The sequence below is a fragment of the Nansenia antarctica genome (assembly GCF_963989245.1).
Source record: "Nansenia antarctica genome assembly, chromosome: 8".
NCBI lineage: Eukaryota > Metazoa > Chordata > Actinopteri > Argentiniformes > Microstomatidae > Nansenia > Nansenia antarctica.
Window position 1 is genome coordinate 13776325 of NC_137678.1, and position 20780 is coordinate 13797104.

A 20780-nucleotide genomic window follows, 5' to 3' on the forward strand; every position below is an offset into this window, starting at 1 on the left:
CCTGCTTTTATATTCATTCTATGCATGTATATGTTTTTATATATGTTTTTAAATTCACTTTATGTTCTTATTCCTGTTATAAAGCACTTTGAGCTGCATTTCTTGTATGAAAGGTCATAGGTGCTATATAAATAAAGCTTTACTTACTTACTTACTTACTTACACATCCATCCATCCCCTATAGTGAGTGGATAGTGTAATTGCTAAATCTGTCACTAATTAGTAATTACATCTTTGGCACGTTATTTAATATTTTAGAACATGTGCAATGTTAGGACCATAATAAGAAAACAACTCTGTACCACGTAGCCCATATGATTAAATAAAATACAGTCACAGAGATAATACCATGATATTGTGACATTGCTTTAGATCTCCATACAGTAAATCAAATAAATTGTTATTATAAGACTGAGATTTGCACAAGATGTTATGTATTTACCGAGTTATGGACGTTTGGATATTCACAAGAACTTTCAACTTAAAGTTGGATGATGGGAAGTGAACATCACATGTCAAGTGGATGCGAATACCGGGGTATTAGCAGGAATACGAACTTTTTATGGGAATTGGGCCGCTGAATTTGTATCTCTCACGGTTACACGCCTGTTAAAGTTGTGATGTTGGATGGTGTCCTGGCTGCCTGGCACATCCTAGCAACAGTGGTCGTCAAGGTAAACGTATGGAGCTTCCAAGGAAGATTCCCGGAAGTTTATCCACCACCCATTTTGACCAACAAATATTCACAATTGCTAGGAAATTAATTATTTCATAAACCCGTTAGAATTGTCAGCTATGATACTATAGCTTTTTTATCAATTATGATTTATTTTCATCTTTTTGTTCAGCCAATAGACACTAGACACGATTTTGACGCGTAAACTTGGACATGTGCTGCGATTGGAAGATTGTACAGGCGGAAGGTTCTGCGATTGGATACATTGTGTGCGTGGGGAGCAGCGATAGGTCCAGTCCAACTCCACCAGAACGGGAGTCTGTCTGTCTGACAAAGAAGTCTTCAATCCAGTCCAAACGCACTTTTCCGGTGAGCAAAGAAATACAGTCAACGGGGAAAAAAACAGGAATACTGTATCTATTGAAAATGAAGCGAGTGTGGGTGTTGGGCCTCCTTTGCGCTCTTTTGGCATTCAGTAAGTATCCGCAGCTTTATGTATTACAATTTCAACTTTTTTATTTTCTATGAATGAGCTGAATAATAATAACACAATAATAATAATAATAATAATAATAATAATATTCTGTACTAGGCTATGGTGAATGGCAAACTGATGCTGCCTGGTAGTTTGTTTATTGATGGAAGAATAACAATAATATTTGGGGTAACAATTAGCTTTAAGACATCACAAGACTGATGAGTAAGATTCTGGTACTTTCTTATCCCTCAAGCTAACTCCCAATACACTTTTTATTGTCTTATATCTGGAGGTTTAAAAAGGTTGTATGCTTACTGAGCATACTTTATTTTCCATTCAACGGAGGATTTTTGCTTTTTAGAGATTATATTACGTACAATTTCCTGCTTTATACCACAAATGGTGTTGTCCATCATAACACCACTCTGCCACACTAGCTACACATTGCTCACACACCTCTGCCCACGCTGCAATATCGTCTAGACTACCTCTTGATAACAACTACCCATACAAGCCGTGTTTGCTTTATGCAGTTTTAATCAGTTCATTCACAAGGTTCGGCCAAATGGAAACAAGAGAGTGTCAAGTCAGCATAGGTGCAACATTTTCTGGAGAATATTGTCTCTACAACCCCTGATAATACTCTCTGAGATATAAATGCCCTCTATGGAAGGAGGTCTCGTGAGTGGCTGGAAAGTCCTGAAAAGGCTTGGGGCTCAGACCCTCAGATGCGACTTTATGGTCCACTGTTTGACCCGTTACATGGGACAATATAAGTTATGAAAGTGGATCTGTCTTCTTTATTAGATTGCGCGGTTACTGATTAACATTCAAGGCTAGAAATTAAAGCTTTGAACCAAACAAATATAGCTCTACACTGAGATGTGTTCAATGTAATGTCCTTTTGTTAACTGAGCCCAGATTGCAGCAGCTTGCATAAAGAATTGATTACCCTGTGTGCCGTTATTTTTATAGCTTCTGATCTTTGCTGTCTGGTTCTCTCTTGACAATAGCATCCGTCAGAGCAGAGGATGATGATGATGTAGACGTTGATGGGACAGTGGAGGAGGACCTGGGCAAAAGCAGAGATGGATCCCGGACGGATGATGAGGTAGTCGAGAGGTACGTGTCTCTAAATATTTCAGCTCCATCTCTCTGCCTCTAAAACAGAGTACTCTTGTGCAGTGAGCCCCCCACACACACACCTTCTCCTTTTCCTTCTCTTTTTCCAAAACACTACATCTCTCTCTCATGACCTTAAACGCACCAAGCAACAGGGAGACCAATTTTTCCCCCCCATGTAGATTCATCACAGCTCTTATTTGGACAAAGGCTGAATGAGATTTGTTGATGCTGTTTGATTTTTGGCTTGACACCCAGACCTTCCATAAGCCTGCAAAGTGCACATGACCCTCTGCAATAGCCTAAAATAGCTAACAACTACAACATAAGGGGCGGCTGTGGCGCAGGAGGTAGAGCCGCCGTCTAATGATCGCAAGGTTGGCAGATCGGCGGTTTGAGTCCCGGCTGGCCACATGTCGAAGTGTCCTTGGGCAAGACACTGAACCCCAAATTGCTCCCAGTGAGCGGGCCAGCGCCTTGCATGGTCGCTTGCCGCCATTGGTGTGTGAATGTGTGTCTGAATGGGTGAATGAGAGGCTGTTTTTAAAGCGCTTTGGATAAAGGCGCTATATAAGTGCAGTCCATTTTCATAAGGGTTTTCCCTGATGCAATGAGCACCCCTTGTAAATAATCCATTTGGGGGGAAAACTTTAGTCTGAGTACCTTGTTTGTGCTTATCCCTGATTTCCCTTCTGTTTTCCAAGGGAAGAGGAGGCCATCCAGCTTGACGGTCTGAATGCAGCGCAGATAAAGGAAATCCGGGAGAAATCAGAAAAGCATGCCTTCAAGGCGGAGGTGAACAGGATGATGAAGCTGATCATCAACTCCCTGTACAAGAACAAAGAGGTTAGTGTCTCTGAGCGTTTCGTCAAAGTGGGGTGCGGCCGAAATAGTTAGATCGATGTACTGGTTTTGCAGTATCTAATTTAGCAATTTCAATCGTCAATCAACTTGGAACTTTTCCAATGTGCCCTGCCACAAGATTGATGTCAAACCAGGTTGTTGATGATGCGTTTGAATGAGGTGAACTGTCCTGTGTTAATGTTGCCTGTTTTTGTCTGTCTGCTTTCAGATCTTCTTGAGGGAACTGATCTCCAATGCTTCTGACGCCCTGGATAAGATCCGGTTGATGTCCCTGACCGATGAGGATGCGCTCACCGGTAATGAAGAGCTGACGGTGAAAATCAAGGTGGGTAATTTAACCTCTGTGTGGGATCGTTCTGTGATCGGCCCTTTCTTTCTGATTTCCACCTGTTAGCCACGCACTACTGAGCTTTCCGGAGTGAAACCTGAGACCGAGAGAGTAGTTTAAGGTCTCTGACCCTTCTACATTTACATCTTAGCATTTGCATTTTAACGAAACTTCCAAGACTTTCAAACGCCTGCATCTGTACACAGCGCACTTTCCTTTTATGAGTAAGCACACTAAACGAGGAATACTGTACATTTTGCGTTTCTGTTTTGGTCAAGATATGCATAGATGGGGCGCTTAGGTGGCGAAGCGGGTAAGCAGGGTTCCAGGTTCGATTCCGGCTGCGGACATGTCATGCACGTCATCCCTCCTCTCTCTCTCACCCATCCTTCCTGTCTAAATCACTACACTATCTGTCAATGAACTCAGAAAAAAAAAAACTTGAATAGACTTATAAGACCCACATGATTTAAACAATTGTCCAAACATCACTATGTATGCACTATGAAAGGTGGTATTAATGGAATGTTTTCCTGTATCGACTCCTCACCTCCCAGTCTGACAAGGAGAAGAACATGCTCCACATCACCGACACGGGGATCGGCATGACCAAAGAGGACATGGTGAAGAACCTCGGCACCATCGCCAAATCCGGCACCAGCGAGTTCCTCAGCAAGATGACGGACATGCAGAAGGAGGGCCAGTCCACCTCTGAGCTCATTGGCCAGTTCGGCGTGGGCTTCTACTCCGCCTTCCTGGTGGCCGACAAAGTCATCGTGACGTCGAAGAACAACGACGGCACCCAGCACATCTGGGAGTCCGACTCCAACGAGTTCTCCGTCGTCGAGGACCCCCGCGGTGACACACTCGGCAGGGGCACCACTGTCACGTAAGTGTAACCGCGGCAACCATTATTAGCCCCCTCATACTAGAATGAAGATGAGTGGAGGTTGAGTGGGGTGGCTGTGGCGCAGGAGGTAGAGCTGCCGTCTAATGATCGCAAGGTTGGCAGGTCGGCAGTTCGAGCCCTGGCTGGCCACATGTCGAAGTGTCCTTGGGCAAGACACTAAACACCAAATTGCTCCCAGTGAGCAGGCCGGCGCCTTGCATGGTAGCTTGCTGCCATTGGTGTGTGAATGTGTGTGTGAATGGGTGAATGAGAGGCCGCTTTGGATAAAGGCTATAAGTGCAGTCCATGTATGATATAGTGCAGCTGTTGCTCTGTTATACATGTAGCCTATGTAGTGGCAGATAACTGTGTTATAAAGTAGTTCTTATATTATGACCTCTGACCTCATTACTGGGTGCTTAGAATTGTTGTTACAAGACCTTGTTGAAATTGGCCAGAGACACAAATGTCAAACCAAATCTGATCTAATAAATGCCTCATTCGATTTGCCTCATTCGATTTGCCTCATTCGATTTGATTTCATTATAATGAATGATAATGTGTCAGCAGTCTGTCTGACTCAGGCAGTACACATGGGAATTTTGTTTTGGTTGAAAGACATCATTTCTAACCACTAACACCAGGCTCCATCTCTAACCTGGCTAAAATACATGTCGTTTGTTTTTAGTTTGGTGATGAAAGAGGAGGCGTCAGACTACCTGGAGCTGGAGACCATCAAGAAACTTGTGAACAAATACTCCCAGTTTATCAATTTCCCCATCTATGTGTGGAGCAGCAAGGTGAGTCATTTGTTTAATACTGTTTCATGCCGTATGTATTTATCCAAAGGGCTCAATATCCTGTAGTATTAAAGCACTTCTGTAAAATGTCTCTTTCACATAATGACCACTGATTTGGAGAAAAAAAGAGTTGGGAAAAAAACGGGTTATTTTGGGAATATATACTTTCTCGCCTGAAAACATATTAAAACTTCATAAAATGACATGTTAACACTTGTAGAACCAACATTACAGCTTTTAGCCAATGGAGGTTTAAAATGGAGGATTTAAAAACCCTGCTGCCGGCCGGTGTGAAATGCATTCTGGGATACTGAGATGCATACTTCAGTGTGAACGGTCGGCTGGTATTGGCATACTTATTATGAATTTAGTAGGCAGTATGCAGTATATACTCATTGAGTATGCTAGTATGCAGTATGCTAGTATGCCATTTCGAACACAGCCACAGTTAAAATGGAGACACAGCCATATTAACTTAAGGGTGGTCTTTATTTCCTTGTTCAGACTGAGACAGTAGAGGAGCCCCTTGATGAAGATGAGGCTAAAGAGGCAGAGACGAAGGATGAGGATGCGACCGAGGATGAGGCTGATGTGGAGGAAGAGGGGGAGGACAAGGACGAGGACAAGCCAAAGACCAAGAAGGTAAACAATGTCATTTCCTATGACAAACCACTGTGGCAGCAACAGATTCAATGGCTCCCCTAACATTTCTATTGTTTTGGGTTTGCTTGCTTCGGTGTATTGTTGTTAATGTCATTGTGAGGCTGGTGAGGCTGTATTCTCATTTTATGCACCCAAATTGTGGAATGCACTGCCAGTTTACATTAGGGATGCAACCTCAGCAAATATGTTCAAGTCGAGACTAAAAACCCATCTTTTTAATATTGCCTTTAAATGACTAAATGATTAAATTATGATTATATAATGATTGGAGCACTTTGAGCTGCAACGTTTGCATGAAACCGCTATACAAATAAAGTTGTTATTATTATTATTATTATTATTGTGGATGACTGTATTTCTGTCTTTCCCTCTCGCTGACTGACTTCAGGTGGAGAAGACTGTGTGGGACTGGGAGCTGATGAACGACATCAAGCCCATCTGGCAGAGGCAAGCTAAGGAGGTGGAGGAGGATGAGTACAAGGCCTTCTACAAGACCTTCTCCAAGGTGGGTGCCTCTCCAGTTGATTCAGACTCATTTAGCCAGCCGACGCTCTCAGCTAGTGATACTTAATCACTTTAAGTGGTTGTTCAAAGCAAGAACAGATGTTTGTACTCCCATGTTAATTCGGCAGATGGTCGTCTCTTAATTAATATGTTAAGTATTAACTCCCCTCATTTAACGAGCAGTTGTTCTCTTCAAAAGGCAAAGTCTGTATTGGTGTAATGACAGTTGGAGGTTGTTGTGTTTCCTGTATCAATAAAGACTTCTGTTTTATGGTACAGGACACAGACGAGCCCATCGCCCACATCCACTTCACTGCAGAGGGCGAGGTCACCTTTAAATCCATCCTCTTCGTGCCCGCCGCTGCTCCTAAAGGACTGTTCGACGAGTACGGCACCAAGAAGAACGACTTCATCAAGGTATTGTAGTGGATTCAGTCTGGTTTCTTCTCTATTGATATGTGACCAAGTAATTTGATTGGACGAGGCATTCCATGAGTGCCGATATACAGTATAACAGCACTTAGTCCTTGGGCCAAACCATTTTTCATTACCAAATTTTGGGCAAATTCTAGATGTGATTTTTTTATTCCTATATATCCCTAGATTATGTTTTGATATGATAGACCTTTTGGTTTGGCAGCTTATTAGTGGTTATCACCTCTTAAAGGTATGGAGTGCTTTTCTTCAAAACCGGAGTTTTGACAGAAAAAGTCCCCTGCCATATCTTGCTCCCCTTCGCATGATTCGCGCGTAGGCGTAGCTGTGCTGTGGTTGTGAGAAAAAAGTGCGTTTTTTTAGAGGCCGATGCGTTATTGACGTTGCGAAATTTCGCAATATGCACTCTACATTCTAAATGCAGAGTTAGAATAGTAGTACTATAGAATAGTAGAATAGAAAAAGAAACTAGAATAGAATAGTAGTACTATAGAATAGTAGAATAGAAAAAGAAACAGCTATATATAGCCTAACCATGCTGAATTATGTACCTGTATGATGCACTGACAGCCTGTGACTGTGAACCTGGCCGGACCCTGCCCTTCTGCCTGAGTTTGAGTATGATGCTGCCCAAATAAATGTTATTGTTTAGTGCTGTACGCTTTCGTGGTATTATATTGTGTGAATTATCATCTGTATGTTGTTTTTCTTTCACTCGACTAACCGCCGAGATAATACTTGAGACATGTACTTCCGTAAACATTATTTTGTTATTAGATTTTTTTACAATATCGGACCGACAGTCCCACATATAGCGGCTATAATGTCCGAATAGAGAATCTACCACCACCTAAAGAATGCTTATTGTACTTGTATCAAGTTGCAGTAACACTGGCCTCCACAGTGGTGCTGCTAGCAACAGGTGCATCAACGACGTTTGTCCCTGACCCAGTGCTAATCGCATCCATACCTGCGTCTCAGAAGCTGCATTGGGTAAAAGAAAATATGACATTTTTCGAAGTTTCGCTGAATTTTGTTCCTTTTTATAGGAAAGTTCCCGTTTTTGCGCACCGCTGAGGTATTTTCGCTTGCTCATTTTCCTTGTGTCTCACTGCCTACGTGTGACGTCAAAGTCATGTTGCTATTGGATACAGCTAACTATGTATATATTTTTAAATATAGGCCTATATATTAAAATTAAGGTTGACACAATGAAGGGCCACTTATTTTCTTTGTTTTATATTTTTTTTAAAATATTTTTAAAAAGTTTGGATCCAATGTTAGGGGGCCCCCTAGTGGCTGCCCCCCCCCCCCCGCGGTGCGTCGCTTGCGGGCCCGTCCGCTACGCCACTGGTGTTAGCCTACGTTCTGTACGGGAGTGGACCCGAATGCAGGACACTGAGGCGGAGGCAGATGAACAGTTACATTTATTTAGCCCACAAGGCAGTGAAAGCTGTAGGTGTATGGAGTCCGGTGGTAGGTGTGGTCCAAAATTGGGAGATGTTTTCTGATTTCTGCCGCCCTCAACAAAGTTCTCCATGAGTCCAGGTTTTGGGGTGACACCAGGTTTGAGTGCGAGTCATCATCAGAGCAGTGGATGATGCTGTCCATCATCAGAGCAGTGGATGATGCTGTCCATCATCAGAGCAGTGAATGATGCTGTCCATCATCAGAGCAGTGGATGATGCTGTCCATCATCAGAGCAGTGGATGATGCTGTCCATGCCGCTTTCTTGGCAGGTTGCTGCTGCATTCACCTGAAGTTGGATCCATCATTAGACTTACACTTACTGCTGATGATGTGGGTCTCTGAAATAGAGGAATACATCTAGTTTGACATTAAATTACCAACTTTATTCTAAACTAAAATATTGTCAGGGTGCAGTAATTGGGGCAGATCTCATTACAACTTAGAGGGGCTACAAACAAGGAATCTTCTGTAAATTGAATGTAAGTTACATTAATATTACTACAATATAAAACCCTGTCTCAAGCCTGGGTACACAACAGGCTACTTTGCTAGTTTAGCTAGCTAACTAAAGTGTTATTAACTATAAATAATAATAATGCATTTTATTTGTATTGCACTTTTCATTCAAAAGAATCTCAGAGTGCTACAGAGTAAAAAAACAAAAACATAATAAGTTAAAAACATAGTAAAAAAACACAAAATAAATCACAAGAATGAACACAGTTCAACAGTCAAAGGCCTGTCTTAAAAGAGTCCAGGCTCTGTACTGCCCTTAGCTGGCTAGGAAGGCTGTTCTACAGGCTCTGTACTGCCCTTAGCTGGCTAGGAAGGCTGTTCCACAGGCTCTGTACTGCCCTTAGCTGGCTAGGAAGGCTGTTCCACAGGCTCTGTACTGCCCTTAGCTGGCTAGGAAGGCTGTTCCACAGGCACGGCGCAGCCGAACAGAAGGCTCGGTCCCCCATGGTGCGGAGCCTGGTATTGGGGACCTGGAGGAGCAAACTGTTTGAAGACCTGAGGGTGCGGGTGGAGGTTTGTGGAGTGATGAGTTCTTGTAGATAGGGAGGTGCGTGTCCGTTGATGCATTTGTGGGTGAGAAGAAGGACTTTGTAGTCAACCCTGAATGAGACAGGGAGCCAGTGTAGTGAGTGTAGAACGGGGGTTACGTGCTTGTATTTGTGAACTCTCATCAGGATCCTGGCAGCGCTGTTCTGGATGTATGGCAGCTTCTGTATGCTTTTGCCAGGAATCCCGATGAAGAGCGGATTGCAGTAGTCAAAGGCATGGACAAGTTCTCTGCATCTGACAGGGTTAGAGTGGGACGGAGTTTGGAAATATTTCTGAGATGATAGAAGGAGGTTTTGCACGGGTGTTTTATATGGTCACTGAAGGTCAGGTGAGGGTCAAACCTAACCCCCCGATTTGAGACTGAGGAGGAGAAGGGGATGACTTGACCCTCGAAGGTGAGCTGTGATATGGGCGAAGACTGAACCTGGTGTGGGGTGCCAACAAGAAGAGCTTCGGATTTGTTACTGTTTAACTGAAGGAAGTTGTTGTTCATCCATGCCTTTATCTCCTCAAGACAGGTGGTGAGACATGACATGGCTGCAGAGGGGCTTGGGGCAGTTTTAATGTAGAGCTGTGTGTCATCAGCATAACAATGGAAAGACATCCCATATCTGGTGATGACTAGGGTTGGGTATCGTTTGGGTTTTATCCGGTACCGGTACCTAACCGATACTTTAAAAACGGTACCGGTACCAAAACGGTACTTAATTCGGTACTTTTGATTTTTTAAAATGACATATATATATATATATATAATAATAACACGGTCGACAACATTAAACAGCTTTTCACTTTTTTATTGCTGAGGCACAATATTATTAGTTAAATATACACTCAAATTAAAATAAATGAAAATAAAACTCCTGCTGACTGAGGCACAATATACATATATATATATATATATATATATATATATATATATATATATATATATATATAATATTACAGTTAAATATACACTCAAATAACAAATAAAACTCCCACCTCAGCAATTATTTTGCAAAAAGATCAGCATATTTGCCTTCTCTGGCAAAATACGACACCTCTCTTGACTTTTTTATTGTCATTTTGACTTTTTTTTTGTTTTGACATAATTGTCTAATGGCACAGATTTATAAACATAAAGTAAACAAATATTGTTTTCACGTCACTTTACCTGAAACTGAACGACACAGCGCGGAGCGAATTCCCTGGTAAAACTTTTCTCTCCCCCCGCTGTCAACGGGAGTCGTCAACCAGGAAGCGGTGCTGAGAGAACAAGACACGAATCTACCGGCATTTGACTGCCGCTGGACTGAGGAACACCATAGGCACAGCACATCGCCATAATAGCGATAAAGTGCGAAGGATTTTAAGCATTTTGAGCACTTCGCGTTGTTTTCGTCGAGTCGGGTGAAATGCAGCCACACTTTAGAACGCTGCTTCATTAGGGCCTTCGGCATTCTCGGTGACCTCGTAGCTAGGCTAGCTAGCGAAATTCGATAATATTATTATGATTATGATGATGATAATAATAATAATAATAATAATACAATAATACAATCACTAACTATATTACTACACTTACTATAAACTCACTCTTCTTAAGTTCTCAACACAACTGCTCACCTCACTACCACGACACGCACTGATTGGAAATTTAACAGGCGATGTCACGTCACGACTCAAGTCACGTGTGGTTGACTGTTGCATGACACCGGACACAAAAGTACCGAAATGAGGTACCGAAATCTCCTTTGCGATTCGGTACGGGTACATACCGAATGTAAAGTAACCGGTACCTACCGGTACCGATTTTCGGTACCCAACCCTAGTGATGACACGACCGAGGGGGAGCATGTAGGTGATGAAGAGGATGGGGCCGAGAACCGACCCCTGTGGAACACCACAGGTAACAGGGAGAAGTCTGGACTTGCATCCTCCCAGTGAGACGTATTCAGTCCTGCCAGAGAGATAGGACTGAAACCACTTCAGTGCAGAGTCTGAGAGTCCAATGGTGGTGTGGAAGCGCTCTAGGAGGATAGTGTGATCCACCATGTCAAATGCTGCTGTCAGGTCCAGGAGGATGTCATCAGCAGTTCATTCGTCACCCTTAGCATAGCCGTTTCTGTACTGTGGGCTGAGCGAAAGCCTGACTGAAATCTTTCAAACAGGTTGTTGTGTTTGAGGTGATCCTGGAGTTGGGAAGCAACTTCCTTCACTAGCACCTTGGACAGGAAGGCAAGTTTGGCATATGTCTTGAGCAGAGCAGTGGGAATGGGGTCCAGGGCGCAAGTGCATGATTTCATTCCTCTAAGGATTTCCATAATGTGGCTCTGTTGAACCTCTGTGAAACATGGGAGAGATGGCAAACTCCCAGGCGAGGGGTTGGTAGCAGAGGGAGACAGAGAGGAAGAGCTGGGCATCAGAGAGCGAATGTTGTTGACCTTGGATCTGAAAAAGTCAATGAAGCTGTTACATTGCTGCTCTGTAGCCTCAGTAGTGGGAGATGGTTGTGGCTTCAGGAGATGATTTATGGTGGAAAAAACTAGCTAGCTAGTTATAATAATAATAATAATAATAATAATAATAATAATAACTTGCATTTATATAGCACCTTTCAGGGAACCCAAGGTCGCGTAGTTATCTAACCAGCTAGATATACATTACCACTAACTCTAAACTAGCTTGCTAGCTAAAGTTACCTGAGGTAACTTACCTCTTAATATGGATCTAGCTGGGGCTAAGTTAATTTATTTGAGGAGGTAAACACACACTTTATTTGTTTTAAGCACTTTGAACAAATTACTTACCAACAAGGCATCTGCCTATGGTCCTAGCGGTCACCAGCAACTAGACTCACTCACTGAACATGTAACTACAGAGATATGTGAAACCTGGACATAAACAAAACCTTCAAAAAGGGTTTAGGCAAGGCAAGTTTATTTGTATCGCACATTTCATACGACAAGGACAATTCAAAGTGCTTTACGTACATTATATAAAGACAATACAGTAAGAGGAGTATAGTAAGATTTTTATTTTATTTTATGTTATGTTATGTATTGTATGTTTTATTATCCATATTCTAAAGGCTTGTTTTAGATCTTTTTTTACTGATTAGATTTCTATTCTGGAAAGTTATGGAAATATTTTAAGTAGATCATGTATCATTTGTATATTTAAACATAAAAATTCTGAAAACAATAAATGTACCCATCCATGGGTTTGACCTTTCATCTGCCTCAGTGTCCTGCATTCGGGTCCACAAAAAAAAGAAGAAAAAAAGTGCCCTGCCATATTCTGCTCCCCTTCGCGTGAGTCGCACGTAGCTCGGGCTGTGCTTGTGATAGAGACATGAGCCAGATGTTCTTTATGCGCCTGGGTCTTCTGAACAAGTAGAGACCAACCCCGAGTCGTTCAGAGCTTCCTACGCTGAGCTATGATAACTTTCCCGCACCTACCGCATATTACCTCCGGAAAACCGCAAAAATTAGGCATTCACCGGTAGGGGGTAGGTGCGGGAAAGTTACCACAGCTCATCGTAGGAATTATTAATCGACTCGGGGTTGGTCTCTACGTGTTTAGGAGACTCAGGCGCATAAAGAACATGAAAGGGCTCATGTCTCTATCACAACCACAGCACAGCTACGCGCGAATCATGCGAAGGGGAGCAAGATATGGCAGGGGACTTTTTCTGTCAAAACTCCATACCTTTAAGAGGTGATAACCACTAATAAGCTGCCAAACCAAAAGGTCTATCATATCAAAACATAATCTAGGGATGTATAGGAATTAAAAAATCACATCTAGAATTTGCCCAGAATTTGGTAATGAAATGTTCAATTTTGGGGTTTGGCCCAAGGACTAACTGGGACTTTTAACTATATGTATCACTCCAAAATGATCGTTAATACAAAGTAGCTAGCCTGCAGATGTTTGTGTTCAGGTTACTAGGCAACAGTCCAGTTGCCGAACATTTTTTGGTTGACGGAGCCAAAATATATGATTAAATAAACAAACAAATCATAATCTGTTGTTGCTTATTACTGTTAACTAATAAATTGTGCTGTAGAACTGTTGTATAAAAGCAATATCACACTCGAGGTCGTGCTGTTATACTGAATATCAGCACGGCTGTGATTGTCTTCGGTACGAGGTATAACAGCACTCCCTCTCGTGTGATATTGCGTAATTGAACACAAGGAGATTGATCAACTTAGCTTGAAGCCTTTTATTTATGAAGTTACATGACAGGAGTCTAGTCTAGTCTAGTCTAGAGTTTGCAACGTCCAGAGCCTCAGAGCCTCAGAGCCTCCTCCTTCTCTGAGCACACCCCTTATATACAAAGTCGACACCCTTTATGAGATCACTAATCTTAGCAAACAAATGTGGTGACAGGAAGAGCTAGAGTTTAGTAAGTACGCAACAAGTCATTGGCACTGTCCCCAGGCAAACTGAATTGTTAGCTACGATTTCCCAGAATGTAGAGATACAGACTTCAATTCTCAATATATTTGATATAAAACTACAACAGTATCATAACGATAATCAATACTAATCTTTTCTTTTATACGGATATTATGGTGTTGTATATATCGCAAGTAGTGCTATGTACAGTAACAGGGGATATGCCTTAGTTTTGTTAGTAGTAGTTTTCTGAGTAGTTTTGTCTCTGTCATTAACAAGCTTCAATCTCTGTCTCCCTCTCTCCCTAAAAGCTGTTTGTGCGTAGAGTCTTCATCACCGATGACTTCCATGACATGATGCCCAAGTACTTGAACTTTGTGAGGGGCGTGGTGAGTAATATCCATTGTAGATCATTCAAATTGTATTCCTCAAACACAGAAGGGGATTTGAATGATAAACCTCTGGTCTGTTTCATCAGGTTGACTCTGATGACCTGCCTTTGAACGTCTCAAGAGAAAATCTCCAGCAACACAAACTGCTGAAGGTGAGGTTTGCTTCCAAATCAGTCTCTTGAACAAACAAAAACTCAACACTCCACCAATCAAACATTCTTCTTTTTTTAAAACAATATTTTATTAGAAGGAAGTAGAACACAGTACAACACAAATAAGGAATGAATGAATGAATATTTTTTTTATTTTTCCCTATGTATCCACCCATCAACCAAACACCTATTGCCAATGGGGAAAAAAAGTATATAAATGACAGGAGTTAAATAAAATAAAATAAATAAACAAGAGTTAGGCTATATCAAATGCCCCCATAGCTCTGAACTAACATCCACAAGGGATGCATACAGTCATCTTATACTGTAATCAAAGGATACTTCACAGCCACATATACATACATACATACAAGTTACATACATACATATACAAAAAATATATAAACCTGTACCTAAACGTATCTACACATCATCCAAACACATCAAATACAGATCAAATGGTCTCAATCAGGGATCAAACATTCTTCTGACAACATACTTATCCCGTGTCTTCTTTTTCTGCCAGGTCATCCGCAAGAAGCTGGTGCGCAAGACCCTGGACATGATCAAGAAGATCGCTGAGGCGGAGTACGAGGAGAAGTTCTGGAAGGAGTTTGGTACCAACATCAAGCTGGGAGTGATCGAGGACCACTCCAACAGAACCCGTCTGGCCAAGCTGCTGCGCTTCCAGACCTCCAACAGTGAGACAGTGCTGGCCAGTCTTGAGCAGTACGTCGAGCGCATGAAGGAGAAGCAAGACAAGATCTACTTCATGGCTGGAACCAGCAGAAAGGAGGTGAGGGTCAGGAGGAGTGTGACGGACATGAACACTGTTCTGTGTTTAAATATATAAATGTGTTGTAAAGTGTATATTTACACTAGAGAGAGAGAGGGGGAGAGAGGAGGAGACAGAGAGAGAGGGAGAGACAGTGATAGAGGGGGAGGGAGAGAGACAGAGAGAGACAGTGATAGAGGGAGAGAGAGAGGGAGAGAGACAGAATGAGAGAGAGAGAGTACATTTCAGAAGCAGGGTCTAGGAGAGTAGAGAACATGGTCGAGTATTTTGCGATGGAGAACACTTACCTCCCCGTCCCTTTTTCCTCAGGCCGAGTCCTCTCCGTTTGTGGAGAACCTGCTGAAGAAGGGCTACGAGGTGGTCTACCTGACGGAGCCTGTGGACGAGTACTGCATCCAGGCCCTGCCGGAGTTCGACGGCAAGCGCTTCCAGAACGTGGCCAAGGAGGGCGTCAAGTTTGACGAGAGCGACAAGGCCAAAGAGAACAGGGAGGCCCTGGAGAAGGAGTTCGAGCCCCTCACCACCTGGATGAAGGACAGCGCCCTGAAAGACAAGGTCAGTTTAGATCAGTGTCCCTTTCATCACAGCCCTTATTTGGAAATATGAACATGAACATAAATGCCATGTTTCTCGATGGCTGATTGAGCTTTAAGTTTTTCGAAATTGATGTTTATTTCTGTTTGTTGTCTCTCTGCAGATTGAGAAGGCTGTTCTTTCTCAGAGGCTGACTAAGTCCCCCTGCGCCCTGGTCGCCAGCCAGTACGGCTGGTCTGGAAACATGGAGAGGATCATGAAGGCACAGGCCTACCAGACAGGAAAAGACATCTCTACAAAGTAAGAACCGTCACATCCTGTGTAGCGACTAGATTGAGTCAAATAGTAAAAAAAAGTCGCTGAGAGACGCAAGCAAGGTCTGGGTTGATGATTGTATGACGCGCCCAAAACAATTTGCTGAGATGAAAGGTACGTTTAGAGAATTTATTGAATTGTTAATCAAACTAGGTGAACGTACAAAAAGAATCCATAAGCGAACAAAATAAGAAAATAACAAACAATACGTAAATAATATGCAGTCAACAAAAATACAGCGACCCATCGCTCCCCTCTCTCTCCACTACCGCCATGCAAGGTGCGCAGGTGCTTAAATTACCGTACCAAATCACCGCCCATCACCATGTGACGTCTCAATATGGTGAATCAATCGAAAATAAACTCACAATAAACCCATTAGCCTAGTATACTAAATACTCCTTAAATCATATTCATGGCTCCTACATCCTGAATAATACTGAAGCCTTCGTCAATGTATGTAGTGTATCCTGTTGAATAATACAGCAATGCAATATTGTGTATATAATTATCACTATGTATTTAATACATGTTATTGTTGTTTTCCAGTTATTATGCAAGCCAGAAGAAAACCTTAGAGATCAACCCCAAACACCCCCTCATCAAGGAGATGCTGAAGAGAGTCAATGTGAGTTGACTGATTTGGAACCCTAGCCTTCGTACTAACTTTATGTATGGAACAATCCTAACACTGTAACATTTGGGATGGGTAATTCACAGATTTTCAGACAAATCACTGTTTTCCCTTCTTTCCTATGTGTACTCTTACTTTCCGTGTTACTTTCTGTACTTTTATTTCTGCACTGGTATTTTGTATTGCACCTTGTTTTAGTGTATTTTTTATCTGTTGTCCTCTTTTACTAGTGTTTTTCTGTTAAGCAGTTTGGGCGGCTGTTTTGTCGTTATAAAATGTGCTATATAAATAAACATGACTTACTTACTTACTCAACTCAACTGGATCATGAGATTTCTAACAGTGTGATTTATTGATGTATTGTCTTCCCGCCCACAGGGTGATGCAGAGGACCAGACAGCCTCAGATCTGGCTGTGGTGCTGTTTGAGACGGCGACCCTGCGGTCAGGTTACCAGCTGGCCGACACCAAGGCCTACGGAGACAGGATAGAGCGCATGCTCCGGCTCAGCGTGAACATCGACCTCAACGAACAGGTACGTACAGTAGCATCATGTGACAGCAGCTGGTGAAAGCGGGAGCAAGTCAGTGTTGTTGATTAATTGTTTCTCATGTAGATATGTAATTAGAATGAGCACAGGAAACTCAAGTCAAACAGCTTACACAATGCCTTTTATTATAGTACTGGTTACAACAAGGGGAAGTAGAGAATTAATAGCCTGCCCTATTACTCTGGGCTCAGTCTTCTTATAGACACAACTTTCCAGCCCCCCTCCGCCCCCCCATAACCTTGGCTCTCCAACATCACAATAACAGGATGCGCTGAGGACATATTGCTCAATAATTATGTAATTACAGAGAAATCAGTTTCTTAGAATTCAACATTTTCCACTTCATCGGCAACCAATCAAAATGTTCAGACTTTCATTCAGAAAAAAGTTTTTAAAAAATGTCAACGTTGTTGAAAATCAATGACATGCTCACTAGTCAAGCCAAAATATTGCAATGCAATTGATTCGGTGAGTAATCCCCCACTGCTACCTGGTTAGTGTAGAGTAGTGGGGATTTCTCATCGAGTCCATTGCATCACAAAGTGTGTGTCGTCTGCCGGATAGAATGGTATGAACAACTACTGTATGGCACTGGATGGAAAAATACCTTTGTTTACACTGTAGAAGAGCAGGTATGGTGAAGAGGACGGTGGCGATTGAGAGATATGAATGTGTTTATTTTGCTCATCTTTATTCCCTTACCTTTCATAGGTGGAGGAGGAGCCGGAGGAGGAGCCAGAGGAGGAGCCAGAGGAGGAGCCAGAGGAGGAGCCAGAGGAGGAACAGGCAGAGGAAGAGGTGGCTGAGGATGAGGAGGAAGTGAAAGCAGATGAGGATGAAGAGAAGCATTCGGTGAGATGGGGGGGCTGACTGTAATAAAACTGAAAAAAAACATCTGAATGTCATCTGTGTTAGTCTAACCTATAGACCTATCGCTAAGCCACGCCCCAAAATAGAAATTGTCCAATCATATCACAGCAAAAGTCACTACAGGCAGAAAACTCGGACAAACAACTTATCTGATGGTGAAAAACTTCTAGACGAAATATTCTTGTCATCTTTAAAAAACATGTCTATTACTTACTTGTAAATCAGAAATTTGAACTCCCGCCATTGTACGTCATTGAATGTCATTCAGTCACGGTCGGTCAGTCAGCGTTGTTTGTTTGTCCAAGTTTTCAAAGGGGGCGAGGCTTAGCGATAAGTCCATTGGACATCCCCAGCATCTTTATTAAGATTAACTGATTTTCTTTTCCCTTTTGCTCTCTCCAGGGTGCCAGTACACATGTTGAGCTGTGAGACTGAACCATCTTCTCTCTGCTGAAGTGGGGTGGGGGCACTGAAGGGTAGGGGTGGTTTTTTTAGGCAATACGTGTTTTCTGTTGTTTTTTTGTTTTTTTGTTCATTTTATACATTCCACATGACTGTAAATATGTTAATATTTAACTGACCCGGTTATGGAGAGTGGACTTCCTGTCACGAGAACCATTAAATGTTTCTGTAAAGGGAATCTCGGCTTTGATTTTTTTTTTTTTACCTGTGTCATGAATTCTGCTTAGAATTTCATTCTCCAAGTCTCCACCCTTTTTATTCATAGCAAAAGACATCACGTTGTTCAGTTTCAAGTCATGATAATCAACACAATTATGCCTGTTTCACACCAACAACATACAATTTTAGCTCAAGCAAACCAACCATCTGAGCATTTCTTTTCATCATCTAGGTTCTAGGCCTATTACGTACATTGAGCAAATACTACCCTCTAGTGGACTATAATAATACAACACAGGGCCATTCACATACCTGCATGCCCACACTGCGCACCGGAGAGGGGAAGGGAGATATGCTGCTGGTTCCACACAGTCCGCTAGGTGGCGGTAATGCGCCTTAAGTTGGTTGCCAACCGCCAATCAAATAAAAAGAAGAAGAAGAAGAAGATATGCTGCTGCATGTATCCGCTTGTTAAGTCGTGACGTGTTTCCGGGTCCAACGTTGGCTTAGGCGCTGTCTTCGAAATGCCAAAATAATAATAATAATAAATTATATTTATATAGCGCTTTTCCGAGGCTCAAATACCCTGACAATATGGAGAAAACGGGAAAGTGCTGTGTCCATTGTTGTATGAATAGATCCGAGTCTAAAAAACGATTAAACTGTCATTCTACCGCTGTAGTTCACAGGTACTCTGGTGCGGGGAATTTCTGGTTTGGACTCGGAAATGGCTAAACGTCACTTTTGACGTCAGACTTAACAAGCGGATACTGCCATCAACTGTTTCTTTTGATAGTGCTGGTGTATCTTACAACTACTGTCCATACAAATTGAAGGAATAGTCATTTTAGTTCTTACATTATGTTATTGTCAGTAGGTCATTGCCAAATAACAGTATGTAAAAACAATTACACAGTCCAAACTACAGTCAGTGTTGCCAGATTGGGCTACCTTTTGATCACACTGGATGATAATGTAAGTATTGGGGTTGAATAATTGAATGTTTCACATTATTACATTATATATTACATTACATATTTAAATCAAATAGTTTACATTAGGGATGCAACCTCAGCAAATATGTTAAAGTCAAGACTAAAAACCGATCTTTTTAATATTGCCGAAATAATATTATGACTACATAATTAAATTATGATTATAATGATTAAAGCACTTTGAGCTGCAACGTTTGCAGTAAAAGTGCTATACAAATAATAGTTATTATTATTATTATAAAATATGGAACATGGGATACAATCCATTTTGAAAAGAAAGTCCATGTGCTCTGTTATATTGTTTGACAGTAATGTCCTCAGGTGGATTTGAACCCACGGCTGAAAACACATCAAGAAAAGGGGAGTAAAAGGTCTCTGTTACAGGTACACACGACTGGCCCTTAGAGGAATAGCTGTTGTTTTAGCTCTTACATGTTATTATCAGTATTATCAGTAGGCCAATACCAAATAAGAATAGTAGATGAAAACAAAAGCTAAAGCAAAAACATTTGCAGATTGTTTCAGGGTTTTAATGTACATTTAAACACAGATTAATATGAATTTATATGAATATACAGATTAATATATGAATATTAATATACAGATTAATATATATTTAGTCGTTACAAATAACACAAAATTCATTTTAGAAAAACAATTCAATGCATTCACCACTAGGGGTCTGCTATTCTGCTATTCAGGGCAGTTCATCCCTGGGTGCTCAGATTTCATTCCTGGGCGGCCGCTGTTGCCAGCGTGTGTATCTGTCTATGGAGGACAGGAAGTCGTCATATCAGTACTGACCCACACACATCACACCTCATAAATATATGCCATCCATTAACACTTAATCAGCCATGAGCCTGTGAGTAAAAAAACTTTTCCTAGATATGTGCGTTCTACCACCCAGTATCCTTACATTTTCAAAATCACATCAGGATAAGCTAGTATAAAGCTATTTTGCAGTTTTTCTGTGTAGGAGGCAGGCTAATTTACAAGCCGGCCAACTAGTGGTCGTTGTGTGTAAATAGCAGATTCCCATTCTAAAGAGGGGGTCATTTAGTGGCTCTTTTAGGAGGTAAAAACGCACGGCTGTTCTAGTGTTAACCTCTACAGAGGGTCTGGAGCAGGGGAGGCTGGGGGTTGGAGGTAGAAACCGGAGGACGGACTCATTGTGATGCATGGAACGGAATAAAGAACGTTGGTATCAAACACAACAACACGCGTTTGAAGCCATTC

At 41.9% G+C, this 20780-nt stretch overlaps 1 protein-coding gene across 1 annotated transcript; it reads left to right on the forward strand.

The window, feature by feature from the left end:
- Nucleotides 1-1022: 1022 nt before the first annotated feature.
- On the forward strand, nucleotides 1023-18487 carry LOC308163672 (endoplasmin-like). The gene is made up of 18 exons (XM_080537853.1): nucleotides 1023-1151; nucleotides 2168-2276; nucleotides 2981-3122; nucleotides 3349-3465; nucleotides 4026-4357; nucleotides 5046-5157; nucleotides 5662-5799; nucleotides 6209-6325; nucleotides 6604-6741; nucleotides 13995-14072; nucleotides 14162-14227; nucleotides 14754-15023; nucleotides 15333-15578; nucleotides 15721-15857; nucleotides 16422-16500; nucleotides 16885-17040; nucleotides 17767-17907; nucleotides 18328-18487. Exons 1-18 carry the CDS (start codon nucleotides 1103-1105, stop codon nucleotides 18352-18354), a joined length of 2454 nt encoding a protein of 817 aa, XP_080393979.1. The 5' UTR covers nucleotides 1023-1102; the 3' UTR covers nucleotides 18355-18487.
- Nucleotides 18488-20780: the final 2293 nt, after the last annotated feature.